This window comes from Barbus barbus (assembly GCF_936440315.1).
Source record: "Barbus barbus genome assembly, chromosome: 29".
Lineage (NCBI taxonomy): Eukaryota > Metazoa > Chordata > Actinopteri > Cypriniformes > Cyprinidae > Barbus > Barbus barbus.
Genome location: NC_136757.1, coordinates 18,824,433 through 18,842,916, shown reverse-complemented (window position 1 = coordinate 18,842,916; position 18,484 = coordinate 18,824,433). Strand labels below are relative to the sequence as shown.

The 18,484-nt window shown below is 36.8% G+C and overlaps 3 protein-coding genes and 1 pseudogene across 5 annotated transcripts in view; 2 read left to right on the top strand and 2 right to left on the bottom strand.

Annotated features, from left to right (window-relative positions):
• The window catches only part of LOC306849102 (nephrocystin-4-like), a 179,726-nt pseudogene extending 168,043 nt beyond the window's left edge, over nucleotides 1–11,683 (bottom strand). The window contains exons 1-2 of the transcript in view: nucleotides 11,549–11,683; nucleotides 8,318–8,464 (exon numbers count right to left, since the gene is read on the bottom strand). The product of the transcript in view is annotated as a nephrocystin-4-like (transcript). The remainder of the gene's footprint in view (nucleotides 1–8,317; nucleotides 8,465–11,548) is intronic.
• Nucleotides 1–18,484, top strand: part of LOC306849709 (uncharacterized protein) — a 919,849-nt gene that overhangs the window by 659,082 nt on the left and 242,283 nt on the right. The gene's annotated exons all lie outside the window — the stretch shown is intronic.
• On the top strand, nucleotides 12,488–15,936 carry LOC306848978 (DNA fragmentation factor subunit beta-like). Its single transcript, XM_079383779.1, has 3 exons — nucleotides 12,488–12,847; nucleotides 13,282–13,382; nucleotides 13,555–15,936. The coding sequence occupies exons 1-3, from the start codon at nucleotides 12,842–12,844 to the stop codon at nucleotides 13,727–13,729; spliced, it is 282 nt and encodes a 93-aa protein (XP_079239905.1). The 5' UTR covers nucleotides 12,488–12,841; the 3' UTR covers nucleotides 13,730–15,936.
• Nucleotides 14,369–18,373, bottom strand: LOC306848977 (UPF0688 protein C1orf174 homolog). Of its 2 annotated transcripts, none has more exons than XM_079383777.1 (4): nucleotides 18,115–18,373; nucleotides 17,250–17,327; nucleotides 16,697–17,086; nucleotides 14,369–15,539 (listed from the first exon to the last, which is right to left on the bottom strand). In XM_079383777.1, exons 1-4 carry the CDS (start codon nucleotides 18,127–18,129, stop codon nucleotides 15,438–15,440), a joined length of 585 nt encoding a protein of 194 aa, XP_079239903.1. In that variant the 5' UTR covers nucleotides 18,130–18,373; the 3' UTR covers nucleotides 14,369–15,437. The 2 variants fall into 2 exon arrangements, with proteins under 2 accessions (XP_079239903.1, XP_079239904.1); XM_079383778.1 differs by having other exon boundaries at nucleotides 15,402–15,539; nucleotides 16,697–17,083; nucleotides 18,115–18,203.

The following is an 18,484-nucleotide window of genomic DNA, read 5'->3' as shown; positions in this document are numbered from 1 at the left end:
TCACCTCAGTCAATATACGTCAGCACCCTGTATGTTCCAGTGAAACTACTAGGGGTGGGAAAAAAAATTAAAAATTGATTCACCTATCGCGATTCTTTTTAAAAACTATTTAAAAATCGATTGGTTTACATCAGAATCGATTTTATTTCATTATTTTATTTTTCCTAAAAGGTGGTGGGGAGAAGTTAGCGCTTTGTAATTCCAACAGAGGGCGAAATGTATAAGCGTGTTCGACTTGGAGCAGCACCATGCAGACGATCAGCATCTGACATCAAAGTACAGTGAGAGTGATTCAAAAGCATGCGGAGCCGTCTGTTCTCTGTAGCTCTCGCGGTGCTTTCATGTCATACAACCATAGTTCTGCGTGTGCAGTGCCGCTGCATTAGATGACGTCATATACGTTTAAAGCCGGTACGAGAAAGCAAAACCATGACTCATTTTGTTGAACATTTGACTATTATATTCATGTGCAAGTTCAGGGTTTTGGTACTTGAAAGTTTCATGGTTCAAGGTACTTTAAATATACACTGTGTATGTGAATGCTCTTGAAAAGTTTAGAAAAATGTGATGCATTGTTTTAGTTAATATGACTTATCATATACAGTCTCTTTTAAGGTTATAATCAACTATTTTTCATTGTCTAGTCTTTAATAAACAAACAAAAATCACAATAAATTGTAATATCGAATCGCAATAGTAACTGCTAAGATGTGTTTTTTTAAATTGTGACAGTCTGTATATTAAGTGTATCATTCAACTTTTTCCCATGGTCTAGAGTTAAAAACAAAAATCACAACACATAGCAATATAAAAAAATAAATTAAACAAAATCGCAATACATATCATATCGGCACCCAAGTATCGTGATAGTATCGAATCGGGAGGTAGGTGTATCGTCCCATCCCTAGAAACTACTGTAACAAACACAAGATGTAAGTGAAGTACGGCTGCTAAAATGAGTCATTAAGGTGTAGAGCTGCAAGCTCATGCAGCAGTCAGTCATACAGTTCCGTTAAATCCATAACGTCACACTTCTAAAGAATCTTTCACTGTATGGTGCTCTCATCTCAAAAAAACACTACACAAAAGCTGTTCTTGGGCTTAAAAGAGAGAACAACACACCAACAAAGACGCAAGCTGTTCTTAAGACGTTGAACAGACAGAGAAGAAGAGAATAAAGAGGAGGAGTGGAGATGTTCGAATGAGAACGAGTGCAGCAGATGAAGCCATGGAGTGCTGATTGCAGAATTATTTTCACACCACACACTGAGGAGATGAAACCATTCTTCTCGCCCTCTGTTCTCTCTCTTCATCACATTCATAGTCTTCAAAGGCATCTTTTCGTTCGCCGCCTCTCATCTGATGAGTACCTGCACTCCTCGTCAGCTCAAATACTTTCTTTTTCAACAAGAATTGAGAATGGCGAGAACAATGCCAAGGTCATGGGTTTGGTTCCTAATGTTTAAATGTGCACGTTCAGTCCCTTCAAAAACAGCTAAATAGATGTTTTTGCACTCAGTAACAGACAGAAGTGAAGAATGGAACAGAATGCAGGCATGTTGAGAAGCTTTTTAAAGTTTCTTTTCTTTGACCTTTACACGGCGTCTTAAAGATGGAGCGCTCACGGCAGGAGGAGCTAAAAACACAGCAAGATGCATCACAACAGTCAAAGATGCTTGCCTAATACATGTCATCTTTAAAATGGCACAAAACACTGATAAAACAAGGAGACATAATGCAACAGGTAAAGACATCTAGACTATTTATTTACGTAGACAACAAAATAAAATATGTGAATGCTTTTGAGACCATAAGTTACTTAGCATAAAAGCATCTGACAGCAGTATTGCTATTGTTACTTAAAACTAATTTTTCGTAGTTCTCTAAGTTTTCACTAATAGGAATAAAGCTGAAACAAATTTTTTAAAGTATAAATATTAGATAAAATAAATTGTTCGATAAATTAGAATTATATATATATATATATATATATATATATGAAAGTTATAAAAAGTTATCACTGTCTAGTCTATAAAAAGTTATCACTGAAAGTTATCACTGTCTGTCATAAATATCCATAAAATGTCAAATAACAATAATCCTTAGAATCCTTAGAATCCCTCCCCTCCATCAAGAACAGCCCTGTTCTTCTTTAGGGTGCGAGTGCCTTTAATGACCGGCTGCTCTCAGGGATGTTTGCTTCTCCATGAGCTGAAATATTGATCATTTCCTGGACGGCTGGTCAGCCACATATATAATTGAAATGAATCTCTAGGCTTGAGTCAGAACGGGTGGAAGAGTTAAAAGGGGTATTGAAACATCCACGAAGCTCTTAGAGCCTGAGAACATGAATCACGCTGAAAGAGGGAGATCTGTGGACCTTGCGGCCCAGTTATTGAACGCTGTGAAAGTTGAAGAGATGAAGCACCTGACACGGCACTGGCTGCATGCTTGCTGAGAGGCTCTCATGGAGGAAACCAGACCGACCCAGAGGGATGAATGGACATCCCAGAACACTACATCACACTGCATTTAAAATCACTTTTCTCTCTCAACTAATTACAGAATTTAATGAACTCTTGGCTATCCATTAAGCATTTCTAATTTAGAGTCCAGAATGTGGGCATAGCAAACTAAATAAGCACTAACAAGAGCTAAAAGTTCTCTACAGAGTGCTGTCGCATGTCATAAAATGTTGTGCTAATTGGTTGAACAGATATGCCACCAGCTTCTAAGATCAACTAGATGTACAATTTTGCCTTTAACTTGGTTTAAATGTTGTTTTAGGGTCAAAGGTTTTGGTGACCTAGTCAGAAGTTACTCAGAAAGCTAACAAAAAGTTGAGAATACACACAATAAAAAAGGTTATTAAAGAGTAAATTATTTATGCAGCATGTTTTTAACATGAATTTACTCCACACAGTAATTAGAACAGGATTCTCCCCTATTCTATTAATGAGAATTACATTATTTAATTATTTATTCATTTATTTATCTACTGCATTTTACTAATGAGAATTTGAGGGTAAATATGCTCAATTGTCCTGAAAAAAAAAAAAAGAAGTATAACAAGGCTAAAAATCCTAATGGTCCTAAAAACAAGCTTAATTTTTTATGAAAATATAATTTCTAATTCTTTTCTTTCGATTTTGGGTGGGGGGCATGTTATGCTGTACTCGACTTAAAACAAAAAAAAAGAGAATAAATTAATACAAATAATAATAAATGTATCCACAAAGTAATAGGCATGAGCCTTGATATTCCAGTAATGAGAATTCTATTATTTAATTATTTATTCATTTAGTTATTTATTTACTGCATTTCAGTAATAAGAATTTAGGGGTAAAAATGTGTTTAATTGTCCTGAAAATAATATCACAAGGCACAAAATCTTAATGGTCCTAATAACAGGCTTCACTTTGTTTTCATTTCTTTTTTCCCCCTTTTGAATTAGGAATGAAATACGACCTGAACATTTCTTTGTGATATTTCCCCATAAATCTATGGTTCTATAGTTTTCCCAGCTCCCCACTGACACTGCCGTTTTGCACTTTGCCCATCATACAGTCAGTGAGGAGAGACAGTTTAACATCACACAAGGGGAGTCTATGGAAAACACCAGACTCTTCTGAACCACAGCCCAATAACGCTTCCACTCAACTGTGTGACAGCACTGCCCTCTACAGGTCGAAGAGCTTTATGGTTCCCCTCATGAATAACCCATGTTCCCCAGACACAATCTGTGATTTATAGGGCTTTAAAGAGGCTGGACCTTTACAAACAGAGGCCTTGTGTGACACTCCAACATCCTTAGCAAAAGAAAACATCTGATTAGGCCTACAACAAAAATGGAACTTAGGGGTCCTTTAAGAAACAAATAATCATCTCATACCATTTGGCTGATAGTGATTTGCAACTGAAAATTCACAATAAATTAGACTTCACCCAACAATCGGCTTTCTTTTCACCTAAATCACCACAGGTCTCAAATCTTTGTCCCTCAAACCAAAGGTCGCTGATCAAATTAGATATATCGATTCCTACATCTCCACACAAAACATCAGTTTTGTCATAACACCCCTCTATTAGAGTCGGGCCAGAGGGAGAGTCCTGCTTTAATTCTATCTTCATTCCTCTATAATCACTCCCCCTGTTTGGAGTCTCTCTCTGAGGCGCATATTAAAACAGATCCATCATGTCTGACAGACCTTATGTGATCTCACGGTCCCTCTTCCGTGCTGCTGCTGCTCCTGGGGTTTCACAGAAGGGCAGACGTTTTATTCGGCTTCAACACTGACAACAGTGGAAATTAGCACATCACAATTCCATAAACAAGAACCTTTCACTTTGTGTTAGACAACAGAAAATGAATTAGCCAGGTTAATTAGTGAATAACACTGGGGTTCAAGCAAAATCAAAAATGAACTCTCGTCAAGCACAGAATGCAAGTAACATTTGGCTTTGGGAAGTAAACAATCAAGTTACTGGATAGTGGTAGGTGTCTTAATGAGGACTACAACATCGTAAATGGTGCAAGCATAATTATGAGAATGATAATCTGTCCCTTGCTGATGCAAGAGATTCAAAACAAAAGATACTAAAGAAACACTGGTCATGAAATTAGCATCTCATAATAACTTCTGCCATATTTGAAGTTAATCTAGGTCTATAGATTTTTGTTTCACCCCAATTTTTTAAAAGGCGATAGAAGGTCTGTAAAAGTCATGGAAACTAAAATGTTAAAAGTCACGATAAATCATGGAAATCTCTAGATATTTTTTTGTTGTTGTTGTTGTTATGCTCTAAAATATTGCATTTAATATTTTATATTGTGCATGTAACTGCTGTGTAGAGCAAAACTTTTTTTTTTTTAAACAGAAATGTTTGATTTGTTAGCAAATTCTCGAGTCAGGTTGGTTCAATGAATCAGTCACAAAATTATGGTGAACCAGTCCAAAAAATTTATTATTCATTACCAAATCGGTTAGAATCAAAATTATTTTTAAAAAGCTTATGCAGTAATCACAAATGACTGGAAAAGTCTTTAAAATACATTAAAACTGTGGGAGCCCTGAATGTAACCTTTTTTTTTTTTTTAATAATGCAAAATACAGTTTTGTGGTGTGTAAATTCTCTCCACTTGCTTGGCACGGGCAGCTGTGGCAAAACAGGGCAATGCAACTGTGAAGCGCCAATTAGATAAAAAAAAAAAAAAAAACCTAAACGTTTGACAGGAAGGCAAAGGGGAGACAATTTGCAATACAATATGCAGAGCCACACAGCTGTTGGGAGAGGAATGGCAACATGTAATAAAACACAAAAGCACAGCGAGTAGCTGGAAATGGAGCGTGCTACAGACATTAACCGCGGTCTCCACGGTCTGTGACTCAGAGTGGACATTTTCAAGAACTTTTATTTCCACTCGGTGGATATAAGAACCCATAATGGGAGATTTAAGTGAATTACAGTGGTGCCGAGCATGCAGACAGAAGTAAGTGTGTGTGTGTGTGTGTGTGTGTGTGTGTGCAGTCTTCTGGACAGCTAGACAGTAAATTCACAGCCTCAGATGGGCCTTTATTGTGCTTGCTGAGAGAGGCCAGAACACGTCTATCATCTCCAATAAACTCTGCTGGGTTCAGTTTGTTTGTGCTGTGTGCTGCCAGCACTGATACTTAAAACATGAGAGTTTCAGCAAAGCTTAAGAGGTTGGAAAAATTTTGGAAAACCCAGGGTCAGGGTGACTGCTATCATTACTGGAAAAAGTGACAAATAAATAGCCTCAATGTAGGGGTGGGCGATATGGAAAAAATATCATATCACGATTTTTTCAGAAATATCACGACTAGTGCTGTGTTCGATACATCGATATGTTGATGTATCGTCACAGAGATTTGACGATACAGCTGTCCCTGTTTCGATATTGTGGCACGTGTGCAGCAGTGGGCCACGTTTAATTTGAATACAAGAACACAGTTTAAAATGCAGTAGAAAAGTGCGAGGTTTCTAAAAAAAAAAAAATGAATAGAGCATAATATATAGGCTACAACAAGGTTTAATCTGGCCGCAGAGGAACACAATTGGGTTGCCTGATATAAAGAAACGTAATCCCCGAAACGCTTCCCACTTGCGCAATATGGAAATACCCGCTAAATGTGTTACTTATCTTTGTCAACCTGGCAACCATGTGAGTCTTCTATTCTCAGAAAAGTGTAATTCATTAAGTGTTCATTTATGAGAGAGAGAGAGAGAGGGGATGTGTATGTATGATTTACTACTGTTTTGCCGTGTTTCTCCATTCACAGTGAAGCTGTGGTTTAATTCCTTTAGAAACAATGATGTTACCAGCTCCTTGTTGAGAAAAATAATGTAGCTCTTGAGCGATTAAGCTATTTTATTGATAAAATTGCAGGGCAGCGCTAAAAGGTTTATGTTGCTGAATGTCTGTGTGCGGTCGCAACGTGATCTGTTTGAGTGAATGTGTGTGCTTAAGTTGAGACAGTGAAGACAGCGCATTAGTTTACTCTTCTAATTCTTTATTTTTATTTTTTAAATGTAGAGAGTGCGTTAATTTGTGCAATGACAATCTACCAGAAATGTTAAAATTATTTTTTAAATATATTAATATGAGTACATTACAACATAAATTTATTAGAAGGAGTACATCATTATTTTTGGGCTTAAAAACAAGATACAAGCAATCAGAATATTGTACATGGTAGAGAGTGCCCAATGTAAACATGAAACATATGCCATTACCCATATTGTACTGCGGTGCAGTTATGGAGGCTCTTCATTATGCAGAGGTCAACTGCCCGCTCTGCCTATAGTTGGCAACGGCCCTATAGCAGTGTTCAGTAAACAGCTGTTTTACTAAATTATTCTGAGGTGAAATTCAGTGCAGTCCTGTATTATGATACGTATCGTAATGTGACTTTGCTGGCGATACACAGCCCTAATCACGATTCTTTGTCATGTTGGTTTTACTATTTTGCAAGATGTCTGAGCATTACAGCCAAACTAATTTCCTTTTTTTTTTTTAAACAAGGTCTTTCAAGGTAACAAAATATAAAATAAAAAAATGGCGAAGATCTTTTACGAAGATAAAACTCTTTGTCATTATTTTATCTTTGTTATTAAAAAGTTTATTTGTAAGTGCAGTCAAAAATAACAACTGAAATAAGGCTGAATTAAACCGATTTTTTTGGTGACTGTTTCTGCAAGTTACATCGATACACCAGAAGGTGACTGTCATTAGTGAAGGAGTCATTCCCTCAAACTCTTCCTTCCAAAACACTGATTTTTTTTTCAGAAACTAACAAACATAGTTATTATCATTTATAAAACTGAAACCATAAAATACAATTTCATTCCTTTAAATAAAATAAACGTTAAGAGATATAAAATAAAAATAAAAACATTCAGCTAGTTGCAAAGGCAAAATTTCTTATTTTTTGTTAAAGTTGAAGAAAGAACTTATAAGAAAAAACTTACAAATTTTATAAAAACTTACATATTTTCAATAAATAAATAAATAAATAATGACAAAATTACTAAAAATAAAAATAAAAAAGAAAATATAAATATAAAATCTAATTCAGAATAATTAAATTTAATATATGTTTCCATTAGTGACTGAATCATTTACTCTACCAATTTAATTGGTGGGGTCAAAACAGGCAAAGAAATTTTGACTGAACAAGTTTATTGAACAGTTGTGAAAAGGAATGATTAATGATGAATTATTTGTTGAGAATTGTGATTAAGTGTGTCACGAATGTAAAGCAGTCTAGTTGGCTAATATATATATATATATATATATGCGGATTTACTGAAATTGTGAGAATGACTTGTGTATATATTTCTTTACATATTTTTCTAATATCCATTTTTGTTTTTGTAATATATATTATATATTATTATATATTACATATTGTATCACATTTGCTGTGGAAAAGGGCAAGAAAGGTAAACTAAACTGATCCAGCAAAAAAAAATTAAAATACTGTAAATACTTCCTCTACAGAATGAGACAACAAGGACAAAAGCTGAGCACGGCCTAAGAGCAGATTTCTTCTCAACAAGCATACTGAGACTCATGTGTTCTACAGCTTTATTGTACAGATGCTCAGCTCGAGCTACTGTAATTCTGCAATCCATGAAAGTTGTCACTTTATAGAGGTCACCTCTCTACATGGAATAGGGCAGGAAGATAAGACAATTTCTGAATGAATAACACCCTTAGTCAAGCATGAAAAGGTGTTGCATCGTGAAAATAACACTAAATATCATCAGTCAGTGTGAAATGAGTCACCCCTACCTCATTGAAGAGCATTCGACCGCTCTGACCCTGCATGCCACTGACAGAGTGTGAGCCGCTCTTCCATGTGCGCCCGAAGAAGTGCTGGTGACCCGAGTCAAACAGGGTCATGCGCAGCTGATACTGGAGTGATGGCGGTGACTCTGACTGTTGTTATACCAACCACAGCAAGGAAAGGGGGAAAAAAAAAACCATCTCTGTAATCAAGGCCATATACATTTTTAAATGTTTTGGGGTAGTTGGCATCAGATTTCAAGTAGTGACAGTGTACTGCAGTGTGAGACAATATAATTAATCTAAAACTAAACATTCTACAATTTTTATTACCTCATATTAATCGCCTTTCAACTTTATATACACACACACACATATGTATGCATATGTGTGTATATATATATATATATATATATATATATATATATACTAATACTGTGTTTGACCCCCTTTCGCCTTCAGAACTGCCTTAATTCTACGTGGCATTGATTCAACAAGGTGCTGAAAGCATTCTTTAGAAATGTTGGCCCATATTGATAGGATAGCATCTTGCAGTTGATGGAGATTTGTGGGATGCACATCCAGGGCACGAAGCTCCCGTTCCACCACATCCCAAAGATGCTCTATTGGGTTGAGATCTGGTGACTGTGGGGGCCATTTTAGTACAGTGAACTCATTGTCATGTTCAAGAAACCAATTTGAAATGATTCGAGCTTTGTGACATGGTGCATTATCCTGCTGGAAGTAGCCATCAGAGGATGGGTACATGGTGGTCATAAAGGGATGGACATGGTCAGAAACAATGCTCAGGTAGGCCGTGGCATTTAAACGATGCCCAATTGGCACTAAGGGGCCTAAAGTGTGCCAAGAAAACATCCCCCATACCATTACACCACCACCAGCAGCCTGCACAGTGGTAACAAGGCATGATGGATCCATGTTATCATACTGTTTACGCCAAATTCTGACTCTACCATCTGAATGTCTCAACAGAAATCGAGACTCATCAGACCAGGCAACATTTTTCCAGTCTTCAACCATCTAATTTTGGTGGGCTCGTGCAAATTGTAGCCTCTTTTTCCTATTTGTAGTGGAGATGAGTGGTACCCGGTGGGGTCTTCTGCTGTTGTAGCCCATCCGCCTCAAGGTTGTGCGTGTTGTGGCTTCACAAATGCTTTGCTGCATACCTCGGTTGTAACGAGTGGTTATTTCAGTCAAAGTTGCTCTTCTATCAGCTTGAATCAGTCGGCCCATTCTCCTCTGACCTCTAGCATCAACAAGGCATTTTCGCCCACAGGACTGCCGCATACTGGATGTTTTTCCCTTTTCACACCATTCTTTGTAAACCCTAGAAATGGTTGTGCGTGAAAATCCCAGTAACTGAGCAGATTGTGAAATACTCAGACCGGCCCGTCTGGCACCAACAACCATGCCACGCTCAAAATTGCTTAAATCACCTTTCTTTCCCATTCTGACATTCAGTTTGGAGTTCAGGAGATTGTCTCGACCAGGACCACGCCCCTAAATGCATTGAAGCAACTGCCAAGTGATTGGTTGATTAGATAATTGCATTAATGAGAAATTGAACAGGTGTTCCTAATAATCCTTTAGGTGAGTGTATATACACACTCACCAGCCACTTTATTAGGTACACTTGTTCAAGTGCTTGGTAACACAAATTCCTAATCAGCAACTCAATGCATTTAGGCATCTAGATGTGGTGAAGACGACTTGCTGAAGTTCAAACCGAGCATCAGAATGGGGAAGAAAGTGGATTTAAGTGACTTTGAACGCACAACCATCTCTAGGGTTTACAGAGAATGGTCCGAAAACGAGAAAATGTCCTGTGAGCGGCAGTTGTGTGGATGAAAATGCCTTGTTGATGTCAGAGGTCAGAGGAGAATGGGCAGACCGGTTAGAGATGATAGAAAGGCAACAGTAACTCAAATAACCACTCGTTACAACCAAGGTATGCAGAATACCATCTATGAACGCACAACACGTCGAACCCTGAAGCAGATGGGCTACAGCAGCAGAAGACCACACCGGGTGCCGCTCCTGTCAGCTAAGAACAGGAAAGCATGGATCCATCCTGCCTTGTCTCAACGGATCAGGCTGGTGGTGGTGGTGTAATGGTGTGGGGGATATTTTCTTGGCACACTTTGGGTCCCTTAGTACCAATTGAGCATCGTTTAAACGCCACAGCCTACCTGAGTATTGTTGCTGACCATGTCCATCCCTTTATGACTACAGTGTACCCATCTTCTGATGGCTGCTTCCAGCAGGATAATGCACCATGTCACAAAGCTCAAATCATCTCTGACGGGTTTCTTGAACATGACAATGAGTTCACTTTACTCAAATGGCCTCCACAGTCACCAGATCTCAATCCAATAGAGCAACTTTGGGATGTGGTGGAACAGAAGATTTGCATCATGGATGTGCAGCCAACAAATCTGCAGCAACTGCATGATGCTATCATGTCAATATGGACCAAAATCTCTGAGGAATGTTTCCAATACCTTGTTGAATCTATGCCACGAAGAATTAAGGCAGTTCTGAAGGCAAAAGGGGTCTAACCCGGTTCTAGCAAGGTGTACCTAATAAAGTGGCCAGTGAGTGTATATATATATATATATATATATATATATCTTGCAAATTTTAGACAATATAAATAATAAATAAATATTATTTATTGATAAGTAATATAATTATGTGTGTCTATATATTATTTATTACTAATATACATTTTATAGTTTTGAATCATTATACATACCAATTATACAAAACATTATGTAATATAATATTATTTTTGATAATTGACATAAATAATAGTGTTTATTTATTACTAATAGATATGTATTTTATATTCTAGAATTTCATTCTATATACTGATTAATACCATTATATTTATATTAAATTGTGTTCGATAGATAGATAGATAGATAGATAGATAGATAGATAGATAGATAGATAGATAGATAGATAGATAGATAGATAGATAGAAATACAAATAAATTAATACTTATTCAATATTTAATTATATATTTTTAGCTATGGTAAATTGACATAAAACGTAAAAATAATATCTTACATTTCATGTGAGGTCAGGTGAAAAATGTCTGAAACTGCTTATGGGTACACTTGATGGTTACAAGTTAAAATATGAGAAATTATGACTAGTAACACAATCTAACAATACATCTTAACTTTTCCACAGCATGTATAAACATCCACCTGTTTTACGTGAAGTCCATCGATCTGTTTGAAGAACAGCTGTAGACCTTGAGAAGATCCTGGAGCTTGTCTGGCTGTTTGACTGTGAGGCGGGATCACACGGTTTCTCAAGAAAGCGTTTTTCCAGTCAGACATGTGCAGGGTTTCTTTACAACAACCAATCGACCAGGGAACGTTTCTTAAAAGAGGTCGGTCAGTGAGCGTTAATGTCCCCTGGCAAACATCCCTGAAAACGCCTAAAAGCTTCACAGGCTGTTAAATCATTCCCAGGCGAAGTGAAGCGCTTGTTACTTAATTAAAATCAAATGCGGAATATTGACAAAATGCAACGCTAAATCACCCAGAGACTTTTTTAGGCTGCTCGTTCATTTCAACTCTCTTTCTTTCCTCCTGCTAACGCATGTCGCATTTAACTAGGCTAATTTTGCAGAATAACTACTTCTGACATTTTTGAAACACGCTCTACGCACTGTTATTTTCATAATCATAATACATATAATAAACAAGCGGGCTCAGCTAGTTGTCAGGAAGGGTTTCTCTCTGTAGTGGTTGCCATAGCGTCTGTCAGCCGTTGCCAGGGTAACTTAAAGAGCGTTTTGGTGCTTTCCTGCAGGAGAGAAGTGCAGGGTTGCCATACCGCCACCGTGTGGCTCTGTGGAGAATCCAAGCTCTGACTCGAGTTCATTTTTACTTATTAAAATAATAATAATAATAATGAAGTTTATTATTTTTATAAGTTTATTAAAACTACAATGGTTGACCGATTCTCCCGTAGTTGTAGTCCTTGATACTGCAGCATTCACATTTGTGTGTAATTTGTGTTGTGGAAAAATGTGAAAGTCTATCGAATTAATGTTAACTCCATATCTTATTCATAACTGGAAATAAACTGTAATAAACTGTCCGTGTTATTTTTATTTTCATCCACGAGGTGGCAACACGCGTCTTGTCGTTGTTTTGATCGCTCATACAGACACAGCGGAAGAGAAACTTCCCATTTCCGAAAAAGAAAATATGCACAAAATAACAAAACCCAAGCTGGTTAAGATAAGAAGTGCCAACGAAGCCATAAAATAGGGAATTGCAGCTGCTAACCTGAAGGAGCTGACAAAAAAAAATAATATAATTTACTAAAGCTGCTGTCAGACATTCATAATTCATATTTTATCCACAGGCGTCCAGCTCCAAAGTGCATGTCTGCTTATTCGAGGATGGGACTGTAGTTACTGAAGAGCATTTTCAAAATCTTCCCGATAACAGAACTTGTTTTCCTGCCTGAGGGACAGAGCTGGAATGGACGTGAGTGAATTTCATGGGTGTTTTAATTATTATTGCTGTGATTATGAGTTGACACAAACCTAACCTGACCTTCATATTTCTTATTATAGAAATTAATATATTGGATTTTTTTTTTAAAAGGTACTGTCATTTTTATAGATAACCTTAGGCTTTTTTATCTCCTAAATTATTATTAAATATTATAACTCACAAAGATCATGTTACCTTGAATTGGAGGGATAATGTTCTTAATTTTCATAGTTATTAAAAATATCTAAATCATTTATTCAGTTCACCTGCCAGGTGTCATTTCTAATGAGTCTTATTTAGTTCAGTCTAGCATCATTTTTCTTTGAAGGAAAATAATGAAACATAAAAAATAAAACATCTCTCATTCACTGCTTTGTCAGTAGTTCCTGCTTGTGTAAGATTCTAAAAGACTTTTGCGCTAACAGGGTGCCTTTGATGAGAACAACTGCGCATTTCTTCACTCAATAAACCCGTACGGGAGCCGCGAGAGCAGAATCCTCTTTAGCACCTGGAATCTGGACCACCTGTGAGTAGTAATTCTCAAATATTAATGTTTATTATAACAAATTTAAGTATACTTAAATCTTATCATTTTATCAACATATCAATATTTAGCCATTTTGATAAAGATAACATTTTAATATAAATTTTAGTGATAAGCAATAACATTCTGAAATGAAAAAGCTGGTGTTTTTTAGGATAGAAAAGAAGAGGACCGTCATGCCCACACTCACCGAGGCACTGAAGGGCAATAAGAGTGGCGATATAAACATGGATTATTTCTACAAACTGTTATTCACAAGGGAAAATATCAAGCTCGTTCATATCGTCTGCCACAAGAAAGGGGCCCATGAGCTCAGCTGTGACTCCTGAAAAATCTACAAACGTGTCAGGAGGACTGTGAAATGAAAGCACATCCATAATCCTCTTATGAAATATGCAGCTTAGTGTGAAAGTTTCAGCTTTGGTGAATCACAAGCGCTGATGCAAGTACTGATATCCTCAGGGCCATTTTATCTTATTATGAGGTTATATTGAACTTCAGGTACACACATTTTTTATTGTAACTTTTAATTTCAGTTATTTAACCATTTTTGTACCAAAGCAACATTTCTGTTTAAATTATGTGAAAGCAGGGTTTTCAGGGTTTTATAACTGATTGTTTTTATATTTAAATTTGTATTGGTTTATTGTAAGCACATAGGCCTGGTTTCACAGACAGGGCTTAGACTAAGCCTGGATTAGGCCATAGCTCAATTAGGACATTTAAGTCATTTTTACAAACGTGCCTTAGAATAACATTTCCACTGTGCATCTTGAGACAAAACAAAGGCACTGATATATTTTAAGGTCAACCGGGGGTAAATGTCTTTGAAAAGAGTCTCTATTTGAATCATGAATGGGAACAGGGTATCTTGTACAGTTAACGTTCATAGTACTTCCATCAACAAACAATAGCTTTATTTATTGTACAAAATATACTCAAGCCTTCATTGAAAAAGATGTTTCCCAAAGCTGTTAAATGAGATTTATTTTCTCTGGACGGTGTATTGTAGCTTTCACATGATAATACACAGATGATTTGCCATTAAATATATTCACAAACATTGCATGTCATATATACACATACATACAAAGCATGTGGTAGCGAAAAAAATTAGCACTTGGTTTATCGCTTCAATAGAAAAATATAAACTTCAAAATCACACTTTCTACAATTTTTACCTCATATAATTTGTACATAGTAGAAAAGAAACTACATTTTAAAATGTTACATCTTTGAGCCACTCGTGAAGTTAGTGCAAATTCTGTTCCATAAGACTATACAAATATCATCATATACAGACAAATCTAATTTCTGGTGAAGCCACATGCATAATACAGATTGAAATTGTTGGTTTAAAATTACAACTTTTCATATCTTAACAATAAAAGCCTCTTAGTTTGAGATACTAACCAATATAAAGATCTTTACATCATATCAAAGAACAAAATAGCTACGTTTTAATTTAATTATACAGCACCAAATCTGAAGTATTAAGTGTTTTTTTTTTCCAAAACAAATCTATTCATTCTCAGAGAATGTTTAAAAGTGCCAAATTCATAATGTCCAAGCTAATGTTCAAATTGCTTTCAAAGTCTAAACAGCAAATTTGAGGCACTTGACAAAACTGTATTTGATTTGAGCACATTAGTAAGGACTAGCGGTAGAAAACCCAGTGTACAGAAAGTTATAGAAATTATAGCTTTCTTTCAGCACAAACCCCAATCACTTGATGGTTTTAGCTAGCACAAAACCCTCTTAATGTACATTCGTTTAGTGGCACATATAATGTTCTTAAGTTTATAATTAGGGATGCAATAACATTTTTGCCCAAGTTGATGTACCTCATCAAAACTGCATAAGAAATAATTACATTACTGATAAATCAACACAGTGCACCTCAGTGTAGCTCAAACATTAAGAAGGCTTTTGGAATAAAATAACTTGTTTTAAAACAATCAAGTCCATTTTACCAGCATAAAACTCCTTCCCTGTCAATGGCAGACAGATTGAGTGACTCTGTGAGAGGAATTGTCCTCATAGCTGCTCGTCTTCGCTGTCCTCTTTGGCATAGTAATGCATGCTCCTGTACTCTCTTCGACTCATTCTCTTGCTTCCTGGAGTTCTGCGTGGGTAATCCTGCAACAAATCAGGTCACAATCTTTTCAAACAAAGCTGCATTCACACATTAAAACTGCATTAATGAATATAGTTGGCTACTGAACTTATGCATTATAAAATCATACACCTGCTTTGACACCCAATTGAGAATCAACAGACTTTCATTGCAATAATCCTACATGGTCTTGTATTAACCTCAATATTTCAGGATTACTGTGTGCAAACAAAGCCATCTGGTTGCGTGTTATTTATCTGGAAAGCTTCACATAGACCAAAGTTATGTTACTGGGGCAAAGGGCCTTGAAAGTTCACATCCTGCATGGGCCGTCAACTGATATTTAAAACATTTAATTCCATGTTTTTAAGCTAATGTATTTCTTCTTTTATATCCCAATAAAAGAAACCATGCGTTTTCAAATACAAAGAAACAGTGATAACAATGAGGTCAAATATAGAGTCAAAAGAAAGTAGCAAGCAGTAAAGTTAAAAAAATAAATAAATATTGATCAAATCAGTCAGTTGTGGAGAGGGAACTTTTAATTCATGCAACTACTTTGAAATCTACACACACACACATATACATGTATACATATATATATGGCTCCTGTGTGTAGGTTCAGTAATTTCACTTTAATGACGATCAATAATCAATAGGTTATTTTCATTGCCACTAAAGTAAAATAACTGAACACAAACATAGGAGCCTGATAAACTGCTCATTTCATAAGAAAATTTCAAACGGCGTTTAGAGGCTTTTGCATCTGAACTCTTCATATACATTAATTTTATATATTATCATTAAATATAATTTTTATTTTTCCTATTCAAAACTAGGCAGCGAGTTTCTTAACTGACGTATTATAACTGTAATTCATGAGACACTTTAATAATAAATTAACACTTTTTTCTATATCTCGATTTGATATTTTATTACAGACGTCAAACACTGGTCACGTGACCATTTCCACTCTACATGTAAAAATGTTCACATGAAATTATGACTGTTTGTACTTTAAATTATATTTGCAAAATACATAAGTTCTTTTTAGAACCTTGAAAGTCAAAAGTAATTGCTGGTCACAGCTCGGAATTGAGTTCAAACCAGCGCTAATTTGCTGCATTTCTGCACTGATACCCAATCATAACAACATGTGTTCTGAGTCGGTTTAGCTTACCTCAACAACATCCATGTTCCCAAAGAACTGTTCCACTGGGAAAATGTGATTGCTGTCCTCGTCGAAGAAAATGCTCGGGTCCTCTTGCCTTTGGGGACTGTGAATTACGGTCTGGTCCATCTTCGCCTCTGCAGAGCCGTTTGTCAAAGCAGTACACTTGGCGGCAGAGTTCTCCTTACCGCGCCGTTCACCCGGAGCCTTTTTCCCGGGCTTCATTTTGACGTTTTCGTTCATGGTCGCGCTGGAGTTCTCCTCTACTTCGCCGTGAAACGGTCTCTTTGGAAGACGTTTGGCCTGCCCGCCGTCGCCAGCCATCTGCTGCACTGCGCTCGCGATATCAGACGCCGATCTCTGCACCAAACCGCGCAGAACCCTCCTCCACACAGCCTTCTGTGGATCAAAGTCCAGTAATGAATATATAAGTAAATAAAATATCAGCGCGGTTTTAGACGTGGCTGATACATCGTGAGAAAGCTTGTTACATCGTAGCGCTTTACTGTAGCCGACAGACGGAAACTGCGGGGAGAAGATGGTTGGGTAGACTGACACTGACCTTGACTGAACTTTTCACACCAGGCGCGTTTAAAGAGACAGTGCCGCGCACTCGCAGTCTGTGGCTCCCAACGACAATCTGAAACAAGAGAGCACAGCTTATTAGGAACACTGTATGATCAATAATACAGAAGTTTCCCCGTCACAAATTACTTGTGCTACTGAGTGTCGTTTCGTTAGAACAAAGATTTAGGTAAACGAATCTTTTTGTTTACTACCATCCAAAGACATGTTTTTAGTTTAATGAGGTCTCTTTTTTGCTTTTCTGCCTTAAAAGACCAACTTAACGAATATGCCTTTTAATAAACGAGTCATCATTCGTGAATAAACCAAATGAATGAATCATTTACTTCGTGAACAAACTGAATGAACTGGGACAATAATGTGAACCAGTCTAGTTCGCAACCAGGAGAGAAGGGGTGCAGAATGAACATGTAAAAATTAAAAGATAAGATTTTCGATTCAACTCGAAAATGAATCGACACAAAAAGCATGCACTGAATTAATACGTAAACGGATCTTTCTATTAAACCGATTCAAACGATTCGACTCACTAAGTGATTCAAAATCCCAACCACTACTGCTGGAAAAAAAGTTAACAAACGTACGATTATGAAAACAAACCGTGTAAAACAACTTGATTATAATACTAAAGGAAACGACACGTGCTCCAAGCGAGACTCCGTCTACACGTCAAAACTGTGAATTGACGTTGTTTTAGTAGCCTATCCTAATAAACTAAATTTCACATTGAAACATTGAACCGCAAACTAAATAAAATCTGCGTAAACTTGAAAGTGATCGTGCAGGTTCATATTACATAAAAAAGCAACTTCTCAAACATAAAAGCGTAAAAGTTTTCTTACCTGCTTCGCCCTCATTGGAAGTTTCGGCGTAAACCGAGCGTGGAGTCCTGCGAGTGTTTATCTCCAGTGACCGCTAAAGCCCCGCCCATATCCGATCATCTACGAGAAACTGAATCACAAGACTGGAGCTGAAAACATTACCAGGCTTTTCTGAGGCGGTGGCTGATACCCATCAATTAGTCCTAGTCCGCTTGTACAAGTTATAACCGTTATGACCAGTGCAAACGATTAAAATACATGGAATGGCATGTTATTCATCGTGGAAATATGTCGAATGAGTCATAGGCCTAAAGACTGTGACGTGAATATGATGTTATGGATACTAATGGCAGGCTGCATAAACTGCTTAGACCAGAACTAAAAAGTGACT